Genomic DNA, 21,462 nt, shown 5'->3' with positions numbered 1-21,462 from the left:
TAATTGAAATTTATTTGTGTCTAGTTGGTTTACCATTGAACTTATTTACTTTTTAATCATCAATAATCGCGACACTTGATTGTTGTCATTTACTAATCACATTATAATCATCTGATGTTAATTCATTTCCTCTCCCTCATCTTTATCATCATCTCTAAATTGTAGGCGTTAATTTGATTTAATCAAAGTTAATCAACGTTTTTACCAATAATCTAGTAACTGTGGTGATCATTTCAACCAATTTAAGTTAATTTGTTGTTCACTTGATGCTTTTAATTGTTCAACTAAATTGTTCATTAGACTTTTTTTTTCTCAGTCATTTAAAGTTGTGAGTTTCATGTTAATTATATACTTGATGTGATTTAATAACAACAATTTAATCACAACGATTAACTACAATTAAAGTTTCCAATCAAATGATTTCTCATGTTGAAGTAAAAAGTTTCACAGTTTCAATCAACTGGTTTTATTTTCATGGTGATTTCATCGCGACAAATTAAATGTTAATTGTTACCAATCAAATTTTCAGGATTTACTGTTAATTAGTCAATTCTAATTGTAAACAATATGGATAAAAATAATGATATCAGTTCATGGCACCGGTTTACTGATTCTGGGTAAGATTAAATATCCTATTAACAATTAGTTGATTGTTTACAATGTTCGTAATAGTTTGAGATAATTAAGGCTTGTTAATTGTCACAATTAGAGTTTAACCTTTGATCATTGTTGAAAAATTGAGATTAAATCAGCTCAAGAGGAAGAGCCAACAAATAACAACAATTAACTACTATCTGATTAACTGATTTAAGAAATAATTATCTTTGATTGTGATTAATGGTGACAATTAATTTAATTTATTAATTAACACTATGAACTAACAAATTTTTTCACAATTAACTCCCATTTTTCATAAACAATTAACCAAATGATACTAATTAACAATAACAGCAAGAACAATTAATCAACAATTAAAAATTATCTGTAACCATGAATAAATTGTTACCTCAAATGATTGTGTTTAGTTAATTGCTTTTCCTTGTATTGATTGATTGAAGTTTTCATCAACAACAGTTAGTTAATCAATTGATTAACTTGTTAACTGACCAGTTGATTGTTACAATTTAACCACCTTGACATTTCCAGGTAAATGATTAACAATTGAATTACAGACTCAATTGTTATCTAATTATGATTAAATTTCACAATTAAATGAAAAATATGATAAAATAAATCAATAACTACACTTGAATTTGGCGTTAATTGTTTGAATTAATTGCATCAACTAATGGTAAATTATTGCTAAATTATAAATACCACAATCAAATGATAATCAATGATTAAATGAACCAGGAATTGTATCAGAATTAATTTGATTGTTGAAAAAACAACTGATCGTGTAGGTTAATGACTGTTATGATTAGTTGATTAACTGTTCAGTTGATTTGTTGTTAATCGGTTGATTGATTCCGTGAAGACAATCAATATATATAACAAATCAACATAATTATTGATCAATTTGAGCCAACAATTAACGATTAATAGTCCAGGTTGAACAGTATTTATATATTTTTGTACTTAATTGTATTAATAGTAACGATTAATTGTCCGATAATACCGATTGACAATTTAACCTTTTTTCATTTAGACAGTTAATTGTTATTATTAAGACGATTACAAATTACACTAAATCATTTATTAAATTGTCAATATCAACATTTAAATGTGATTATATTGTAAATCTTGACGAGTAATCAAATCAACTGATTGTTATAATTAAACTTGAGGTCATGAACTATTTGATTTTGTTGTTAATCACAATTTATCCCAATGAGCAGCAATTTAAATTGCTAATTGTTACCACTATGATTTAAATTAATTATAATGTTTTACTTAAATTGGTATGAAAAAGTTTTACAACAATTTATTAATCATGATGGTTAATTATTAATGACAATTGTATTCAATTTTTGTTAACTCTTAATTAGGAAATGAGATACAATTAGAGTAACAATTAGTAAATTTTAGTTTAGTTTAATGTTAATCATAAATATGAAATTATTAAATTAATTAATTTGATTGACATAAAATGGTTAATTGTTAGTATTAAGTGATTAGCTGATTAGTTATTCACAATTAACCTTGAGTTGGTTGAATGAAAAAAGTTGATCTGATTTAAATTATTTACTTGATTGTTACCATGTTTTAATTGTCACAATTAAAGTCAAATATGGTTTTATTGATTAAGTAAACACCCAATAATTTAAAGTTAATTTGATTTGATTACTGACTGATTGTAATCATAAGTAAAAGGTGTAACTGGATTAACTTCCGATTTTGTGAATGATTAAATTATCCAAGACATTTGATTTTCATGGTTATTTTTGGTTAACCAATGATTAAGAATTGATTATCATCTAAATGATTAATTATTTAAAGATGATTAACTCTAGACTGGGTGCGGTTGAGCCTAACAATTAATAAATTATGTCCAATTGCTTGTAAACATGAATGATAATTAACCCTTTTACTTTGGTTAAAGTTAATTTAGTTAGCAAAAAAAATACCAAATTCAATGTCAAATGATTCAAATCAACTACAATTAACTAATCACTAAGATGAAAAAGTTTAATTTCTCAAGTTATTATTGATTATTTAACTTTGTCAGTGTTAATTGTGATCGATTTCATGTCAATCTTTTCATGATTGGTAAATTTTTTCTGTTGACAAATTGATTAACTTTCAATTGTAACAATTAACTTCAATATAAACACAATCAATTTTGGTTACTATGGTTAAATTAAATGAACAATCAACAATTAGTTAACTAAAAATAATTTACCAGAAAACTGAATGATATTAATAAATTGTCCTTGGATTTATTTTTGGCTAAATTTGATTGATTAACTAATTGTTTGAATTATATTTACCAAGTAAATGATTCCAGGTGATTTTCATTTTTTTAATTGTGATTAATTTAATCATCTTAAGTTGATTATTAATGTTATTGACTATTAGTCTCATTTCAATCAATAATTATTTCATCAGATTAATTGATTGGGATTAAAACTGTTAATTGTTAACACTAATTGTTGACAATAAGGAAAAACTTTTTTCATTGGATTACAATTTAATCTTTATCAAAGTTACTTGTTAATTGTAATTGATTAAATCAAATTGTTGGCACAATGTTGTTGATTAATCTTTCATTCTGATTGATTGGTAAACACTTTCTAATTGTTAATTGTTACTTAATTGTTTCCGTTATTTTGACTTTAAGTGAAAATTGGAAATGAATTTTCATTTTAATTATCTCTCATTGATTGTTATCGATTAGTTAATCATCACAATCATTGGAAACTAATTGCTAAATACTAATAATAATAATCTTTAAATTATCGAAATTATTTTAAGACAATCAAAACTAATCAGAGTAAAAAACAATTAACTCATTTTGTATATCAAGTTAATCAGCTTGATTATATAAACCATACATACTAATTAACTGTTGTTGTTAATTGTTATTAAACTTTAATCATATTTTTCCCGTTAAATATTATGATTAAGGTAAAAATCGTTATTAATTTGATTGTGAATTTAAATTGTTGAAAACATTTTAACCTTGAATTGTAAATATTAATTGTCCTCGAGGTAAACACAGGTTAAAATTTGACAGCAATTAGGTCAACAATTAGAATGTAATTATTATTAAATCATTGGAACATCAGAAAAGGAGGAAAATTAGAATCAACAAATCAACGAATTAAATTAAATTAATTCATTTTTCTCTCCTTTTTCCAGTTAACAATTAACTCTCAAAATTTGATAATCAGCGAAAGTGAAATTATCGAGAAAGTGAAAAATCAACAATTAAAATGATCCAAGATTAACCATTGGAAAATTGATTCTAATTGTGAATCGAGTAACAATTAACTAATTGTCACTTCTCTTTGTTTACATTTTAGAAACGAGGGAAACTCAAACCAAAAGAAAGAGAAAAAGAGACGAAAAATTTTTCTCTTTCTTTTTGATTCTCTTTAGTTTTTCATTTTCTATTCTCCTCTTGGGATTTTCATTGTTTCTAATTCTTTGGATTAATTAACTTCTCCCATGATTTGGAAGACAGTTTATTAATTCTAATCCTTTTAAGGAGAAGAAGAAGAAGAAGAAGATTAAAAGTGATCTTATTGATTAGTGAATTTAAAATTCTTTTCGCCGTTTGGATTAACCTTTTCTCCTTCTCCTCTCAACTCTCTCTCTCTTGTGTTTCCATTGGTGATATTCACATGTGAGAATCACTTTTCTCTCTTGTTTTCCAATTTTCTCTCTCATTAATTGTTCTCGTGTCTCCATTGATTGTTATTCCCTTCAATCATCGCAATTAATTAATTGTTGAAGTGTTTGATTACTGAATACACAGAGAATCTTTTCTCTTGGTGTGAAGTCATAAATATTCTTTTTCATTTGTTTTTCTATTCTCTTTGTTTTTTTTTCTCCAATTGTCTGTGTATATTTTTCTTCTTCTATTCTCTTTCCTTCTGGTTTTCTTCCTGTGAGCGGATCTCTATTCCCTCAAATTGATTCTACATGAAAACGTTGTCATCTTCCTTAGTATTAATACCATATAAATCATCATCATCATCTCCATCATCATCTTCACAAGTTTCATCAGTTTCTTTCTCCTCATCGTTACCTTCATTGTCTCCTTCATCTTACCCTGATTCTTGCTCACCCACTTCTGATCAATTCTTTGGTGTTTCAATTAAATTAACTAAGACAACTTCATTATCATCTCTTTATCCACTTAACAGTCCTACTTATGGTACCATGGATGATGCTCATTTCTCATCAATTGTCAATGAAAACAATGGAAAAAGTATGTGACATTCAAGCTTCTTCTTTTTATGTTCTTTGCTCTTCTCTCCTTCCCTCTCTACAGTTATGATTAATATTCTTAATTGTTTGAAAACCTTTGTTAATTGTTGTGATTTTCTATTCGATTCATGGTGGAAACAATCTACATCTTTATCAACAATCGGTTAGATGTTTAACTTTGATTATCTACCAAATAGTAGCTACACTTGAATGAGTTGACAAAAAAAAGGGTTAACCCAAACGTGTACTTGATCCGCCATCTTTTTTTCTCTCTCTCTCCTTTTGTTCTTTCGTTGATATTAGTTGATGATCTTCTTTGAAATCAATTTCTTTAAACTACCAACAAATTTCTTATTTCATCTATTAAATTGTCTCAAGTTGAATTTTGATTCAATTTAGAAGCTACACAACTTAAGTTACATTTTGTTAACAGTATCCCTAAGATCATAAAGATTAATTGAGTCAGACAAGAAGAAAAAAAATCTTCTCAAATAAGGGAAATGGTTCAGATAATCATCTGATTTTGTCTCATTATTATCAATTTAATCCTATTTAGAGATATTCCCATAAAACGGGAAATAAGCTAAATAGAAAGAAAAATGAAAAGAAATCCATCCAATTTGGTTTATTATCCTAGACAATGATTTTCAAATCTAAATTAGCCTCTTTTTTATCGGATAATTTTAATCTTTTTCCATTATGTGTATAGAGAAAAACAAAACCGTATCCAGTTAATCATTCCAGTTACGTTCCATCATTTAAATAAACCAATCAATTGGTAAATATTAAGAGAGTTGGAGAAATGTTATTTGTACGTCGTCACATCTTCACTTTGGATCCATATAAGTGAACTAAAAATGGAAAACATTGGAAAAATAACCAGTAACAATTGTATGAAATGAAGATGAAAAATCCTAATATAGAAACACTGAGTTAACTAAATGATTAGATCAAAAATGGAAATGACAAATTTAATCCAATTTTGACCAACATTAAATACCATTTACAAGGCCTGAAGAAAGTAACGTTTACAAGGTTGATTGTTTTTCCCTGCGCATTAATTGTAACAACAACATTTTCAACCTTTTCACTACGCATAGGGAAAAAACATCAATTTGTATACTTTTTTTTCACACCCTGTAAAACTCATGTAATCAAATTACCACAGAAAAAAATTCTAAACAACTGAAAAGGAGAAACAAACAAACAGAAAAAAAAATAGAATAGAACATTAATTTTTCTCTTCTCTTTTGTTTAAATGATTTCCCCTTCCATCCAATAAGCGAAAAAGACTTTCATCTTTCAAGTTGAATGTCAAGGGTTAAACAGAAAAGGAGAACAACTTCCACGTGTTCGACAATTGTTTTCCCTCATTAATTTGAAACAAAAAAAAAACCTAATTAACTGTTACATTAATTAATTAAAAGAAACAAAAATTTGATTTTCTTGAGAGCGGAAAAGGAGGCAAAATTTGGGAGGAACTTGGAAAAGTTACCATAGTTTCCAATAGATGGAGTTACTTTTCGAAGCTGTTTTTCTCTTTTAGGTTTTGTCTTTTTCTTTCTTGTCTGTTAGATTGTAAATGTTGTGTGTTGTTAATCTTAAATTTGTTCTCTTCTCTCAAAGTGTTAATTGTATAACTTATATTTTAAATTTCCTATTAATTAGTTGAATTTATTGTGTTAGTTGTTCTACTGTTACAAAAGGATTGTTTCCATCATCATCGAATTTCCAAGAAAACACCAAAAACCTTTTTTCTCCTAATCTGTAATCGATATTTCAAGGAATAACAATATTTCTGGATTGAGTAGAAAAAGAGACTTGAAAGAAAGAAAGAAAAAGAGACAAGTGTAAACCTCTATTGTTTTTATGTGTGTGTATATATACTATTTATTTCTTAGACTGTAGAGAGATAGAGAGTGAAGAAGGAAAAACATCCATTTAAAAGAAAAATAATTGTTCTTTGTAATTATATTAACCAAAGTGTTTATTTATTTTTGGTGATACTTGTGCTTATTTTAACTTCTCCCACTTTTACCTTTCACACCACTACCGCCACCACCTTCTTAACATTATTCTCATCTTTTACTATGTATGACATACACAGATGATATTATGGCTTCCACATCTACCCCACCAACATCATCCCCTCCAGCCTCTCCATCATCAAATATCATCACCACAGCAGTTGGACCTTCGACAGCTAAAGATCATCTTCAGATAGAGATACCTGATTCATTTAATCGACGCCATGTACTTTCTTCAACAAACACCTCAGAAAATGAGAAAACAACCTCAACAGTTTCAACCTGTAATGGAGTTGGCGGTGCCGATCACGGAATATCAAGCGGTCAACATCACCATTACCACCATCACCATCCTTGTGTAACAACCCGAATTGATCGTAATTATTATGGTGATGAAGATTATTGTCGGGCCATTCTTGCTTTTCTATTTGCCTTTTTTGGTATGGTCTCTAATTTAGTAATACTAGCGATAGTCCATGAAAGAGTACCACTGGATATTACTCATCCATTACCAGATTTAGGATTTGACCTTTTACCCGAAGTAGATTGGACATTGGATATTGCTGAATATATAATCCTTGCTGTTTCTGCTCTTATTATTTTTCTACTCTTTATTCATAGGCATAGGTAAAGGTCAACTCTTTTTCAACCTTCTTCCACTCTCTTTGTGTGTTGTATATTTTACCTTCTTACCTTCATCAATCTCTTATTACACATTGGATAATATGTTTACCTCATTTAAAGTCTTTCACCATTAAGATTTGAAAGCAATTTATTGATGATGGAAAAAGAAATGATGAAAATGATTTTGGTGTGGCTCCTTCACTATAACCATTTTTCATTATTTTTCTTTATTCTCGATTCTTCTTACCTTTTTAACTCAAACATTCATTTATATTGTTCATCAATTTCATGGTTATCTCTTTTCTCTAACGTTATCGTTTTTTTTTCTTTTTCTTCAGGGTCATAATATTTAAAAGAATTTCATTGATGATGGGAATCATATATTTATTCAGAGGTATCTGTATGATATCAACAGTATTCCCGTTGGCCAATAGGCATTACCCTTGTCAACCTCAGGTATGAATTAAATTAACTACGAAGTAAAAAAAATCTTTTTTATTTTTTTTCTCTGAAACTCTTTTAACCTTGTTTCATTTATCATCTGATTCTCTTATTCTCTCCACGTCTCTCATTATCAACTGATTCATCGCTGGCTTTTTAATTCACTCATACGTCTATTTATCTTCTCTCTCTCTCTCTCTCTCTTCTTTTATTATCCGATTAATTACCTCTGTGTATTAATTATCGTCATTTCTTTTTACTCTATTCTATTTACAGTTACACAATGGAACCCAACACCTAGACATTTCTTTTGGAGAATATGTGTCCACAATAGCATCGAGAGTCGGTTATATGCTTTTGGGTTTTGGATTGTCCATTAATGGACGACACAGTTACTGTGGTGATTATCTCTTCAGTGGACATACAGTCATTCTCACATTAGGTTAGTATTTTTCTCTCTCTCTTTCTCTCTTAAAATGAAAACAATTCTATTCTTGGCCTTAACTTTGTTTTCCCTCCTTCTAACATTTCTTGTTCCTCTGTTATTATCATTCATACTTTCACATTTTCTATTTACTTCAAATTGATGATGAGTAACATCTTTCTCTCTGTGTGTAACCCTAACCTTAAACTATGCCAAACCCTTGTCAAAATGTTGCTCTTGTAACAGTTAACTAGCTCCCTGTTTATTTCCTTCAAACTTTTTTCTTTCAAAACAAAAAGAAAACAAAAAATATATTGCTCATCTCTTATCCATCATCCCACCCCCTGAATAAATCTTCATCTCCCTTTGCTCATCCATTTTAACATGATTTTCTTTAACAATCTTGTTGCCAAATTCAACTATTAGGCAAGAATGAGAAAAAGACGAAAAAGTAAAATGCAATTGCAATGAGACTTAGTATTTAATGTCAGTTTATCCTGTTAACTGAGCTGCTTATACCACACAAAATGCTGTGTTGACGATATTACATGTTTACTTGTAAATAGTCATGAACACGTTTAATAGAAAATGTTTGTTATCAAGATTAGCAAGTAAATATTTAGCAAAAAAGAGAGAAATATTCATCTCTCTATCATTTGCTAGATATAAAAGGAACAGAATAACTTTGACCGTGTAAATTGTTTTCTGTCATTAGTTTTTTTTCAGGTTTGGCAATGAATTAAAGAGAGAAGAGATGAGAAGAGAGAGAGAGAGAGAGAGAGAGAAATGTAGAAATTTGTAGCTTCAACAACGGTCAATGTGTAGCATTTCAGGTCTTTAATCTTTGACCTACAAGAAACGACGACGATTAGGTTGATGATGATGATGATGATGATTCAGGTTTTAGTTGAACTTGTACAAATCAATCAGTCCGGTTTAGAATGCCCTTAGCATGACTTTCCGTTATATTTTCCTTATACTTTTTCCCTTGAATTCATCCCCTTTCGCATCCTTTTCTTCACCTCCTACTTTCGTAACTTTTCAAGATTTTTCTTTCTCTCGCTCTCTTTCCTTCTCTCTTTCACACCCTGTTGAAGCCTTTTCTTCTTTAAGGAATTTCTCAGCCAACTTACCTGTTTTTGTTGTGAATTTTTCTTCTTCATACCTTCTTACCTTTCTTATATTTTTCCTTGTAATCTCACCTCTTTTTCTGACTTTTATTTTGATAACTTACTGATTTTCTATTATTTTTTTTTCCTTCTCTCTTCGCAGGTTTTCTTGTCTTAAGAGAATATCTCATGCCATCAAGATGCCGAACAATCGCTTGGAAATTATTCCATTGTCTGCTCTTCCTTTCATGTTTTGGAGGTGTGATATGTGTGATCATTTCTCGAGGTCATTATTTGATCGATATCATATTGGCTTATTACGTTACCACTATGGTCTTTTGGATTTATCATACTTTGGTTTATAATCATTCACTACTGGTAATTACTACATTAGATGATTACGTTTACATCAAAGCACAATTTTCGATGAGATCATTGATATTGTTTACGTTTTTATTCAGAATATCAATTTAACTAACAACAACAACAATCGTTGTGTAGACAAACAAAAAAGTTAATCTCAATGATCAAGAGATAATAGATTAAGAAATTTATCTCTAATTGGCTTGAAACCGGGAACAATTTTCAATTAGTCGAATGATTGTTCCAATTTTTTTCTTTCTTTTTCTCTCTCTATCTTTTATCAACTTTCTTAATCAAAGTACTGTAAACAGTTCCAACTCTTTTCTTGTTTACTAAATTGTCTTCTTAATAGAGTGACAACTTATTGACTTTTTAGGTAAACTAAATAGTATTAACGACTCGACAATATACAGGTTAACCGTTTAGTCTATTACTATTGTCAACTTGATGTTGATTGTTGATTGTGGTGTTTTATGTGTGCGTTGGTGTAACATTTACACATCAAATACTACAACAATCATGACTCATAACTTTATTCATTGTTTAAGAAAACTTTACTATCATTTGACACCCTCACAATGCTCACTCTTTACTTTTACTCTCTCTCTCTCTCTCTTGTTTTTTAAATAATCAATACTCATTTTGCTTTCTACTCTTTACTTTTTTTCTTCAATTTTTAGACTTCATCATCAACTAATTACTTGTCACGTATCTGGTGGTTCCGTTTGCTATTATTCTTTGAAAAAGTTCAAAATTGTCGTAATTTGAATTGTGATCATCCCCCTTGCCAATCTTGTACATGTGATTCGCCTGTTCCTGTTATCCCTCGTTCCCTGGAATGGCCTTTACCTTGGCCTCGGTTTTTAAGAAGAAGAAAGTTACCCTGGTCTCAACAACGATTATTAACAACTCAAGTCGCATGAGAAAAGGGGAAATGCATAAGCATAAAGATAATAAAAGGTTGAAAAAAATGTTAATGGAAACAAACTTCATCCAGAACCAACAACAACAACAACAACAACAACAATTAACAAATGAATGAAGTAAAAATTGATCAACCGAAAAACAAAACCAACAAAACGAAACACAAAACAAGCAACTAAAATATACCAGAGATATTTGAGGTGTTGATTCTAGTTGTAAATGTATTTTTTCTAACCAAAGTGAAATCTACGCGCATTTTATCTAAGTGATTCCAAAAGAATACTAAAAAAGCCACAACAAAAAATTAATTATAAAAGGAAATCATATTAACGTACACAACAAAAATCATAATCCACACACTCTCAAAGAAGAACCCACTCTTGGAGGCTTGCAATTTTTCAAGCGAAAAATAAACAACAACTAAAATATTATATGGCGACGTTAACATAATGGAAAAGGAAGCCCCCACTTCATATATTGACATTTTGTTGGTTACTGTAAATGGATAACTACACACCGATGTTACTAAATTAGAGAAAAAAACTCCTCGCGATCTCTTTTATCTTCTCTCCCTCCCTATTTCCCACTCTTTCTCCTTCCACCTCCACCTCCTCTCTCTCTCTCTCTATCTTTCGCTCACTCACCTTCATCTTTCACTCGTCTCATCTTTTTTTCACACTCTTCATCATTGTCAAATAAATTGTCTCCATCAAATCTAATCAATCAAAAACCAATATTGTTAAAATATCATTTATCAATCTGGTTACATCATGTATTAATTAATAATCTAACAAATTGAGAGCATAAAAAGGTTAATTGTAAATTAAATGGTTTACTTTGATAACCTTAAAGTATCATCATCGTCATAAAAGGTTATACATTGATTATGAATGAAAAAAAAAATTGATGAAAAGAAAAAAAAAATTTCCTATTTCATGTTCATCTCTTGGTTCGGGTTGAAGTAACATGAAATTCATGATGATTCGCAGATTAATCATTACATGAGATGAGAAAAAAAAAATCTCAGACTGATTCAAGAATTGAAGGAAAATGATTGTCAGGGATCATTTAGATTCCATCATGATGATTATCTTAATTGCAATTAACACTTTACCAATTGAATTTAGTTCTAACAATCAATTTGCTTCTTATCCTTAAAGGTGAGCCAATATCTCTGTTAATATTTTTCTGTTAATTGTTGATTAAGAATTTAATTCTCTAATTATTAACAAGTAATTAATTTTATTACTCAGTTAATCATTACGGAGTTAAATTAATAAAAAGTAATAACAACAAGTTAATTGTTCAAATTGATCAACTTGTTGTTACATTGAAAAGGTTAACTTTTGATTGTTGTTGGTTTATTATCATCATCATGTTGATTAACATGTTAACTGTAATTAGTTAACTGTCCTTATATTGTGACAATGATTACTGATGATAATGATTGATTAAATTATCACAATCAAAACTGATTATAAATCCGAATGGCAATTAACTACAATCAAAGTAAATAGTTAACAAAAAAAACATTTCAACTCTTATTGATTAACCAATTTGCCAAACAATTAACCTAATTCACTGTTAAACTAAAATAATACAATCCTTAAGCCTAACTCAGGTCTTAATCAACAACAATTAACTAATATTGATCATTGTAATTACAATTAAAACTTTCGTGAAAGTTTTTTTTTCGTATTCGAACTCAATCAATTTTTAATTGCATCACCAATCTCCAAACAATTTAATGTATTAATCATCTGATTGGGATGATTAATCAATTAAATCATCAACATGAATCAGTAAACAATCAAATTTTATCAAAACAATCAAAACGATCGGAAATTATTTACAATAATTAGTTGATTGTTTTCCTGGTAACAGTTAATGATAATTGTGGAAAAATATTTCCACTAATTAAATGACTTGAAAAGAGTTTAATTAATCACAGAATCGTTCACAATTAACTAATTAGTTTCCGTTGTTATTTTGATTTCCTTTGATTTTTGAAAAAAAAATTACTAAGTTTGTTTGTAGTTAATTGTTGGGTTAACTAATTTATCTGTTTCAAGGTAATGATAATAATTACAATTTGTTTCAGGTTAATAAACACACTCAACAATTACAAAGTAATCAACCAACAATTTAACTGTTCAATCAAATTACAATCAGTGTAACAATTAACTTTATCAACATTTGTCATTGATTTAATTCATTGAGCCAACAAGTTTGTTCATATTATTAACAATTAAGGGAAAGGTTGAAAAAAATAAACAAACGAAAACAATTTACCACAACAATTAAAATCTAATTCCCAATCAATTAAACTGATTAAAAGAAAGTTAAATTTTCTCAATGAATTTACTAGAAAGTTATAAATAATCACAATTAAATCAGTGTGTGTATTTGATTGAAAGTAAATAACCCGAATTAACCTTGAACAATTAAGAAAAAATCTAAACTACAATCAAGGATTTCTTGTTTTCTTAAACATTTAATTCATTTTAATTATCTCGAGTATCAGTGAGTCATTATTTTTGATTGTTGCCCATCAGATGATTAAAACTTGACAGTTAATGATGTCATTAATTGTAATTTTCCACTCACTCAAACCTTAATTTAAACCATAACAATCAACGAGAAACAAATCAACAATTGGAAACAATTTACAAAACTTTTGATTATCAATTGAAATTAAAGTCAATTGATTTTCTCACTCGCGAATCAATCACAAATACAATTTTAAATCTCAATCAAATCCATCCCTTTATTTTGATTCTTAATGGTCCAACAAATTAAAATAAATTGATCAATAGTTAACAATTAACAAGGATAATTAATTAACCAAATCAATAAAATGATTTTTCATTATATATTATAAGCTATTACAGCGAGTCTCCAAAGACTCCATCATTTTAAGAAATGATGTTATGAGTGAGTACGACTCATTTAGGGTAGTGGGGGTGTTTTGATTACATTATTAGATTACATTATTTAGATTTGTTTGTTTAGACATTAATTGAGTAGTTTTTAAATTCTTTGGAGACTCGTGTAATTTGCTCTGCGATTATAATATATTCTTCTAAATTCTCTTCTATTACTTTTCCTTCAGTCCATTCTTCGTTCATCAGGTTCAATAATCTGTTGCAATTTATTGGATTGTGGTTTCCTGTTTTAAACATTTGACAGCAGGGAATATTAATAATTCTTAAGTTAAATTTTGACCATAATTTCGTCAATTTCCAATAAGGGATCTTTCTTATGTATCCATATGAGTTAGTTAAGCGTTCACTTTTTATCATTCGATTCCATGAGAGTTTTTGATTTTTTGTCCAACTATTATGTCTTATTAATATTTGATCTCGAACTTCTGATTGCCAAATCTTTGTTGGTATCCATGAGATTGTTATATTATGTATAATGTGAGGGGTAAAATGATTTCGGTACATGGTCCCATATGACCATTTCCATTGGAAATTAATTATCTTCGAGAGGATTGAGAAAGTATCTGAAATGTAAGGAGATTTAGAGTCTATTTTTAGTGTCATTTGTTTAGGGATTATTATTATTGGGTTAGTTATTCTGTTATTGTCATGATAAACTATTTGAGCATAAATAATATTTAGGAGTAAATTCCAATGGTCTGAACGGTCAAATTTCATCGCTTCCATATTATTGTTAACCGCAATTATAACTTTCTCTTCATCGTAGTAATACATTAAAGATGGTTCGAACTTGGGGTGAGTGAATCTGTTTACTATTTTCCTTTTCATCTCAATGTTCGTTATGTGAAGTAATTCTTTTGATTCAATGTGAAAGTCTTCATGTAACTTAATTTTTTTCCTTTTTGTGTATTCAACCACCTTTAACCATTGGTCTGTTAGCGGATGATTTAGTCCATATATTATTGTTAGATAAGAAGATGAAATTGTTGATGGTTCCAATGTTGAGAAGAGTTTATCTGATGCTTCAAGATATTTAATGTATTGTTCTTTATTTTGGGTGAAGACCCAAAACCCTGTGGCTATGAATTTGGGAAAAAGGATATTATTAATAATTAATCTTTTCAGTTTAAAAGGTAAACATATTAAGGTTGATTTCAAACATTTGAAATTACTCATGAAGGAGTTTTCTATCGACGCTAAGAAGCTTTTCAATTGACTGTTATTGAATGGGTGAAAAATTTTGAAACCCACTAATGTTAGTTTGTTCAAGTTCTTCTTTGAATATGAATTGGTTTTCTCATTATTAATCTTAAGATTAATATTAATTAATGTTGATTTTACTTGTTCCATTATCAATTCTTGATTACTGTTAATAGGGTATTGTATTACGATATCATCAGCGTATGAGATAATATTAATATTTCTGTCTTTTAAAGATCTAATCACCGAGTCTAGTGCCATGGAAAAGAGTAGGGGTGATGATGCGCAGCCTTGGGGAACTCCGACTTCTTCACGACAGTACCAATTTTTGTTTGCATGTCTAATTTTGACATATCTTGTTGAGCAAAAACTTTTGATTAATTTTGATAATGATGATTGTCCCATTGATTCAAGTCTTTCTATCACACAATTAATATTGACTTCATCGAAGGCTTTTTCTATGTCAGCTTGGATAATATTAAATTTATCGAAATCAGTTTCAAATATTATTTTGAATATAAATTTATCTCTTGTGGAGTTGTGAATAAAAGCGAAATGGTGTTCTGGTAAAAGATACTCGTCAATTAATTCAGATAATTGCATCGATATTAAATTATCAATGCATTTGAGAAGGTAATTGGGACTTTTTATCATTCTTACTTTAGTTGTATTGTTTTTGGGTATGAATCCTCCACCTAAGACTCGAAATGATGAAGGTATGTATGATGATTTCATTATTATTATCATAATATTCTTTATCAGGTGTTGGTTACGTTGAAAGAATTTGTACCATTGAATCTTGGAATAACCATCAGCTGATAATGATGATTTGAATCCTTTAACCTTGTTTACCAGTTTATACCAATGATCTTCTCGAAAGTTTCCTTTGACTAATTGGTAATGATCATCATTAAATATCGGTCGATTTAGAGTGAATTTGCTGATGTAATTGTTAACTGCATTTGAGTAAATTGAGGGATAATTTTGTGGTAGAATATTATTATTACGTGGTTTCACAATGAGAGATAACGCTTTCCAAAGTCGAGTCTGTTCTGGGATTTCTTTTTTATATATAATCGATTTGATGTTCCTATTAATATTGAACTGTTTCCGTAATTCGATTATTCTTTTTTTGATCTTTGTATCATTTTTTCTCTTCAACTTTTTACGTAGATTTCGGAGATTATTGGATGTTTGACTTGGTGTGAAGGTGATCCATCGTCCTGTTGCTTCTGGATAGTTGATTATCTCTCTTCCATTTTTTACTAATGTTGATTCGGCGGTCATTGTGTTTTCTAGCGTAATATTAGGTTGTTTAATTTTCCGAATAACAAATTTTAACTTTGATGTTGATGTTGGTTTTCTGGATAGTTGAATTAGTATTTTCGTGTCCAAGATCAGGTGGTCATTGGTTCTAACTCGTAATAATCGAGAGCTCAGGATGATCGTATCTTTAGGTACTAGAATTGCGTCTATGAAGGTCTTCTTTTCACCGTTAACATAAGTAAAATTATTAATATTAGGAGGAAACACTGAATTAAAGTTGTTGACCGGTAAGTCATAGCAGCATTTTGTCACTCGTGGTGACCACATCGGGTGTTCGGTGTTGAAATCACCCATGATAGTGATTGGATTTTCTAATGTTAATAATTCCTCTCTAAATAGAGACCAAAATTTTCTGGTTTTCTCTCGTTGTCCAATTTCTACATACGTTGATATAAATATGTATAATTTTCCATGATGATCGATCTCCACTCCAACCGTATTTTTAGTTTTCATGTTTAAATTTTTTACTTTATAATTATTAGATGTACATATCGCTGTTTTTCCTTCGATAAAGATGTTGTAATTTTCCCATTTAATATAATTAATATTAGTTAGTTGATCAGATTCTATGATTTTTTCCAACTTGTCGATCACAAATGTTCCTGGTAGTTCATTTAAGGAGATGATTACTTCATTGTCTTTATTCACCATTAATAATTCATTTGTTTGTTCTGTCGATTTGCAAGAATTCCAATGAATAATGTTGAACATCTTTATTTATAATAATATTATTTATCACAAGTATAAATTCAAATTTAAAGGCGTTTTCTTATTATCTTTACTGGTTTTCCTTAAATTATTTGTTCTTTTTTTAGAATTTACTGTTGTTAATTTATTAATGGTCCCTGTTGCTATGGTGATTTTTAGCTTTATTTTTGAGAGGGAGAGTTAAATTTTTGAATTTTTGATTTTCGAGTTAATTTGTTGATATTAATTTGATTTTGAATTATTATTATTATTAATATGATTATTACTGTTGATCAAGTGGTTGATAAGGTCAAAGTTAAAGACTTTTTATGTTCTTTGTGTTCTAATTTGGCACTTGATCCAATGGTACATGATGGTGGTAATCGTCGCCGATTCTGTACCAAGGTATTTTGTAGTACCTGTTGTTACCCCTTTTCAGATGTACCTGCTAATAATTTTTTCAACAAACAATCAAGAAAAACTGAAGTTAAATGTCCTGGTGGTTGTCCTCATGATTTCAAGGATCCTTATTTCCGATATTTAAGTAATATTGAAAGAAAATTATATGAGGAAACAATGATTGAATGTAAGAAATGTAATTTGGTGTTTAAATTGAGACTTTTTCAACAACATATTATTAATTGTGGTAAAAGCAAGGAAAATTGTGTTAAAATCGTTAAAACTGTGCAGCCAACTATTGATAATTTTGTGGTTGGTGGTTTTGATTCAATTGCTGCTAAAAGGAAAGATTATCAGTTAATATGTAATAATAATATTAACGAGTTTAAATTGTTCTTTTATGATGATTGTGTCGATATGGTAACTCTTAATCTTCGATCTATTATTAATATTCCGGAGCTAAAAATTGACCAACGATTGAGTACCGTCGATACTTTAAAGCTTTTATCTAAGCGTTTTGGAATTAAAACCGCTTTTGATTTGGTGTGGGTCGAATATCGATGCCTGAGCCAATATGAGTCTCTCGGTAAATTCCTACAATCCATTCCAATGGAATCAATTATTAATTTGGTACCCAAAAAGGAGGAAATTGCCATAGCTGATAAACTCATGAAGGTGAAATTTTTGGGAAGCTTTAAGCTAAAATCAAAGGAGAATTGAAATTATTAATATTCATTTATTTACATTCAGTTTGAACTTACGTTTATTTGAGATCGAATTTTATCGTGTGAGAAGAATTTGTTGAAATCGAATTTATTTTCCCTTTTTTTTTTTTTTTTTGATTTACTCAATTGTAATCTGTGTAAAATCATAATTTCTGATTTCAGTTATAAAGAAAATGAAATCATTATTATTATCATTATTATTATCATTATTATTATCATCTTGTTATTAAAGGCAATTATTAATAATTCTTACTTTTAGTTTTGAATTATCCATCGGTATTCATAATTGATCATTTGCATTGATTCCCTGAGTTTCTTTTGATAAATTGGACAATTCCAATCATCAGCTGCATGGGCAGTAGTCCTCGGGTTGTCTTTGCAATTGATGCAACAATATTTTGATGGATCATTAATAATTTTGCATTCACGCCAATTATGAAGCTGAGCACAGAATTTACAACATTGTTGGTTCTGACATTTTCTTTCTTTGTGTTGATATGAGTAGCATCTTGAGCAATTACTTACTTTAAAGTAATCTTTTACCTTAATTTCATTGCCAAGATGGTACAAAATACCTCGTTTGTCATGAATTTTATCTCGAAGAGCTGGAGAGATTGATATTATTACATCAATATGATTTTTCACATTCGTTGTGTAGGCTGAATCAATTGTATATTTGTCCTCTTCAGTAAATCCTGATGAGTTCAAAATATTAATAATTAGCTGTTTCAGCTGATCTTTATCCAACAATGAGCCTTCATAATAAACTCTTGATAATCTGATCTTTGGGTCAAAGACTTTGGGTTTTAGAATTTTCAATTCCGGAAGCCAATCTTTCAAACGAGACATGTTAGTTTTCCTGGTGATTGAATCTGGAGATTTGATTCTTAAGGCTTCATTTCCAGTAATGAAAGTACCAATGATTGGTTGAAGTTGCGATTGTTCAATTGCCTTAATAATAATGTCTTTTATTTGTGTTGGATTGAGCTCTGGGTGTTGAACAAGAAAAATTGGCTCCATTAAATGAGCTGACCAGGGTTTCCAAGTTGATGGAATCGGAGTTTCTTCTTGTTTGTAAACAGTTTTCCGTATCTTTTTTGCTGTTTCATAGGTAACTTGAATGTTTTCTTCATGGAGATTGAAATTCACAAACTGTCTTTTAAGGGAATGTTGTTTCAGCTGAACTTCTTCCGGCATCAGTTGATTCGGTGAGACCACTTTATCATTTACCACTAATAATCTTTGTTCATTTGATGAGGTGCTTGGTTGCTCCTCTCGTCTATTATTAATTGTTTCTTTACCACCATAGTTTCTTGGTTGAAGGTTAGTATCAATTTGTTCCTCATCTTCTTCTTCAATTGTTGTAGTATTATTATCCATCGTGATAATCCATTTAGTCGTATCAAATTGATTAACTTCATCAATTATTAATTTTTCTTCACTTGTTAGATTAGCAGGTGGATATTTTTTCAGCCATGATATTATGTATTTCATTTTATATTGATACGTTGGTCCAAGACTATGTTCTCGAAGCAATTCCGGTGATCTGAGAAATATTAATGATGATTTAGCCAAGTCCAGAATCTCCGTGATTGAGATTTTCTTTAATTGTTCATCGTAGTCTTGTTTGGTGATCAGTTTCTTTGTTAAATCTTGTTTCAAAGATTTTACCATTACTGTATTAACTGCCATTGTTTCACTTTGATTTCACTAACAATTAATAATAATTAGAAATTAGAAGGTAATTTAGATTAAATATTGATTTGGAAGTGTTAACATGAGAAATTATTTGGTGAGGAAGGGTAAGTGTTTCAAACATGTGACTGTTTAGGAAACGGAAGTAATATTAGCCGTTAGTTGTTTGGCTTACGCCCCATTTTTGTTTTCCTTTGTTTTCATGTAATTATTTTGTTCTTACCTTATTATTTTTGATTTTTAAGATGCTCCAGGTTGTAATTAACTGTATTTCACTAAATTAACTCAAACAATTCATATATAATTTAAGATTTAACTTATAATTGAAGGTGGAATTCAAATCATTTTCAATCAACAGAAAACACAACGAGCGCCTCGCGCCATCTGTCGGGTAAAAAGTAAACCATTTGTTGAATTTTGATCAACTCATCAGCAAAAATATTAATAACTTTTCAGTTGATTATTATTAATTTTTAATGATCATTAACTAAATCAATCAGAAATTCATACTACTATTATTATTATTAATAAGTATGGATCAATAATCAGTAATCATATTATTAATTTAACTTTAATGACACACATACTAATTAACTTTAAACTAACAGCTAGACTAACAATCAGTTGAGTAAATTTAGTTTATGGTTAATTGTTAATTTAGGTCAATTAACAATTGGATAGTTTTGAATGAAAATTGTATTGGTAAAAATAAAAAAGCTATTTCTTCAGGTGAATATGAATTAATTAAAAGAAAAAGTGAAACATGATATAATTAACAATCAATTTGAAGGTTAAAACAATTAGTATGTTTTATTTTGTAGACAAAAATAAAGGAAACTTAATCATTTAAATGAATCTAAACTGTAATTAGTGACAATTTATATTCAAATTAGAGTTTTCTTTTCAAAACAAGACACAGAAAACGAGTGGTCAGTTGCAACCCGGAAGTGAAATGATAAATATCGGACATTGGAAGATAAATAATAAGTTGGAAACTTGAAAGACGAGGCAAGAAAAATCTTAGAACCAAATTAGTGACCTAGTTTTCAATGTATATTGACCAGCTCAAGATTCAAGTTTAAAAACTGACCAATGTGAGAGAGAGAGAGAGGCTACTACATATTCACTAAAAATGACCGAAGCTTTTGGTCTTAAAGGTCAAAGGTACTAAAAAATAAGAAGGCAAAGTAAGAAAATTCCGGAGAATTGAAGAGAAAACTTTGCCCCTGGAACTTAAACTCGATGAACCAATGAACAGTCTTGAAAACAAGAAATAGCCTAAGGTCATTTTTACCTTTCTCCATCTTCTTTAACCTTATTATCTTCCTCTGATCTCTCATTCAAGGTAAAGGTTAACGTGTGTACGATTGTGTCTGCGTGTGTGTGTGTGTCCACCTTGCAACTGACCTGTTACCCTTTCCCATTGATAACAATCAATCATCCTAATTGTTACCTTCTCGTGCCTTCCAAGACCACAATTAACTGGCAACAATGAAATTTATATCAACTCTAGTGTTTTTAATTACCCTTTCAACCCTTGGTTCAACCTTGGAGGAAACAACAACAAGTTCCTATCAAGTTTCATCAATTCAAAAGGATCAAGTGGTTACAATGATGTTACCACCACAAAGTGAGGGTGGAAATGGTTTAGATGATGAAATATCAACTAATCCACCATCAGTTGATTCAGTTAAACAT

At 29.3% G+C, this 21,462-nt stretch overlaps 1 protein-coding gene across 4 annotated transcripts; it reads left to right on the top strand.

Moving 5' to 3' along the window:
• The first annotated feature begins 302 nt into the window (after window positions 1-302).
• LOC128390198 (phosphatidylcholine:ceramide cholinephosphotransferase 2-like) lies at window positions 303-11,631 on the top strand. Of its 4 annotated transcripts, none has more exons than XM_053349884.1 (7): window positions 303-617; window positions 4,812-4,876; window positions 6,983-7,529; window positions 7,865-7,982; window positions 8,244-8,409; window positions 9,664-9,878; window positions 10,544-11,631. In XM_053349884.1, the coding sequence occupies exons 1-7, from the start codon at window positions 568-570 to the stop codon at window positions 10,784-10,786; spliced, it is 1,404 nt and encodes a 467-aa protein (XP_053205859.1). In that variant the 5' UTR covers window positions 303-567; the 3' UTR covers window positions 10,787-11,631. The 4 variants fall into 4 exon arrangements, with proteins under 4 accessions (XP_053205859.1, XP_053205865.1, XP_053205854.1 ...); XM_053349890.1 differs by lacking the exon at window positions 303-617 and adding an exon at window positions 4,072-4,288; XM_053349879.1 differs by lacking the exon at window positions 303-617 and having other exon boundaries at window positions 4,329-4,876.
• The last annotated feature ends 9,831 nt before the right edge of the window (window positions 11,632-21,462 follow it).

Source organism: Panonychus citri, unplaced genomic scaffold (assembly GCF_014898815.1).
Source record: "Panonychus citri isolate SS breed McGregor unplaced genomic scaffold, ASM1489881v1 Contig00011, whole genome shotgun sequence".
Classification (NCBI taxonomy): domain Eukaryota; kingdom Metazoa; phylum Arthropoda; class Arachnida; order Trombidiformes; family Tetranychidae; genus Panonychus; species Panonychus citri.
The sequence above is the reverse complement of the archived record's forward strand: the minus strand, read 5'-3'. Positions and strand labels throughout refer to the sequence as shown.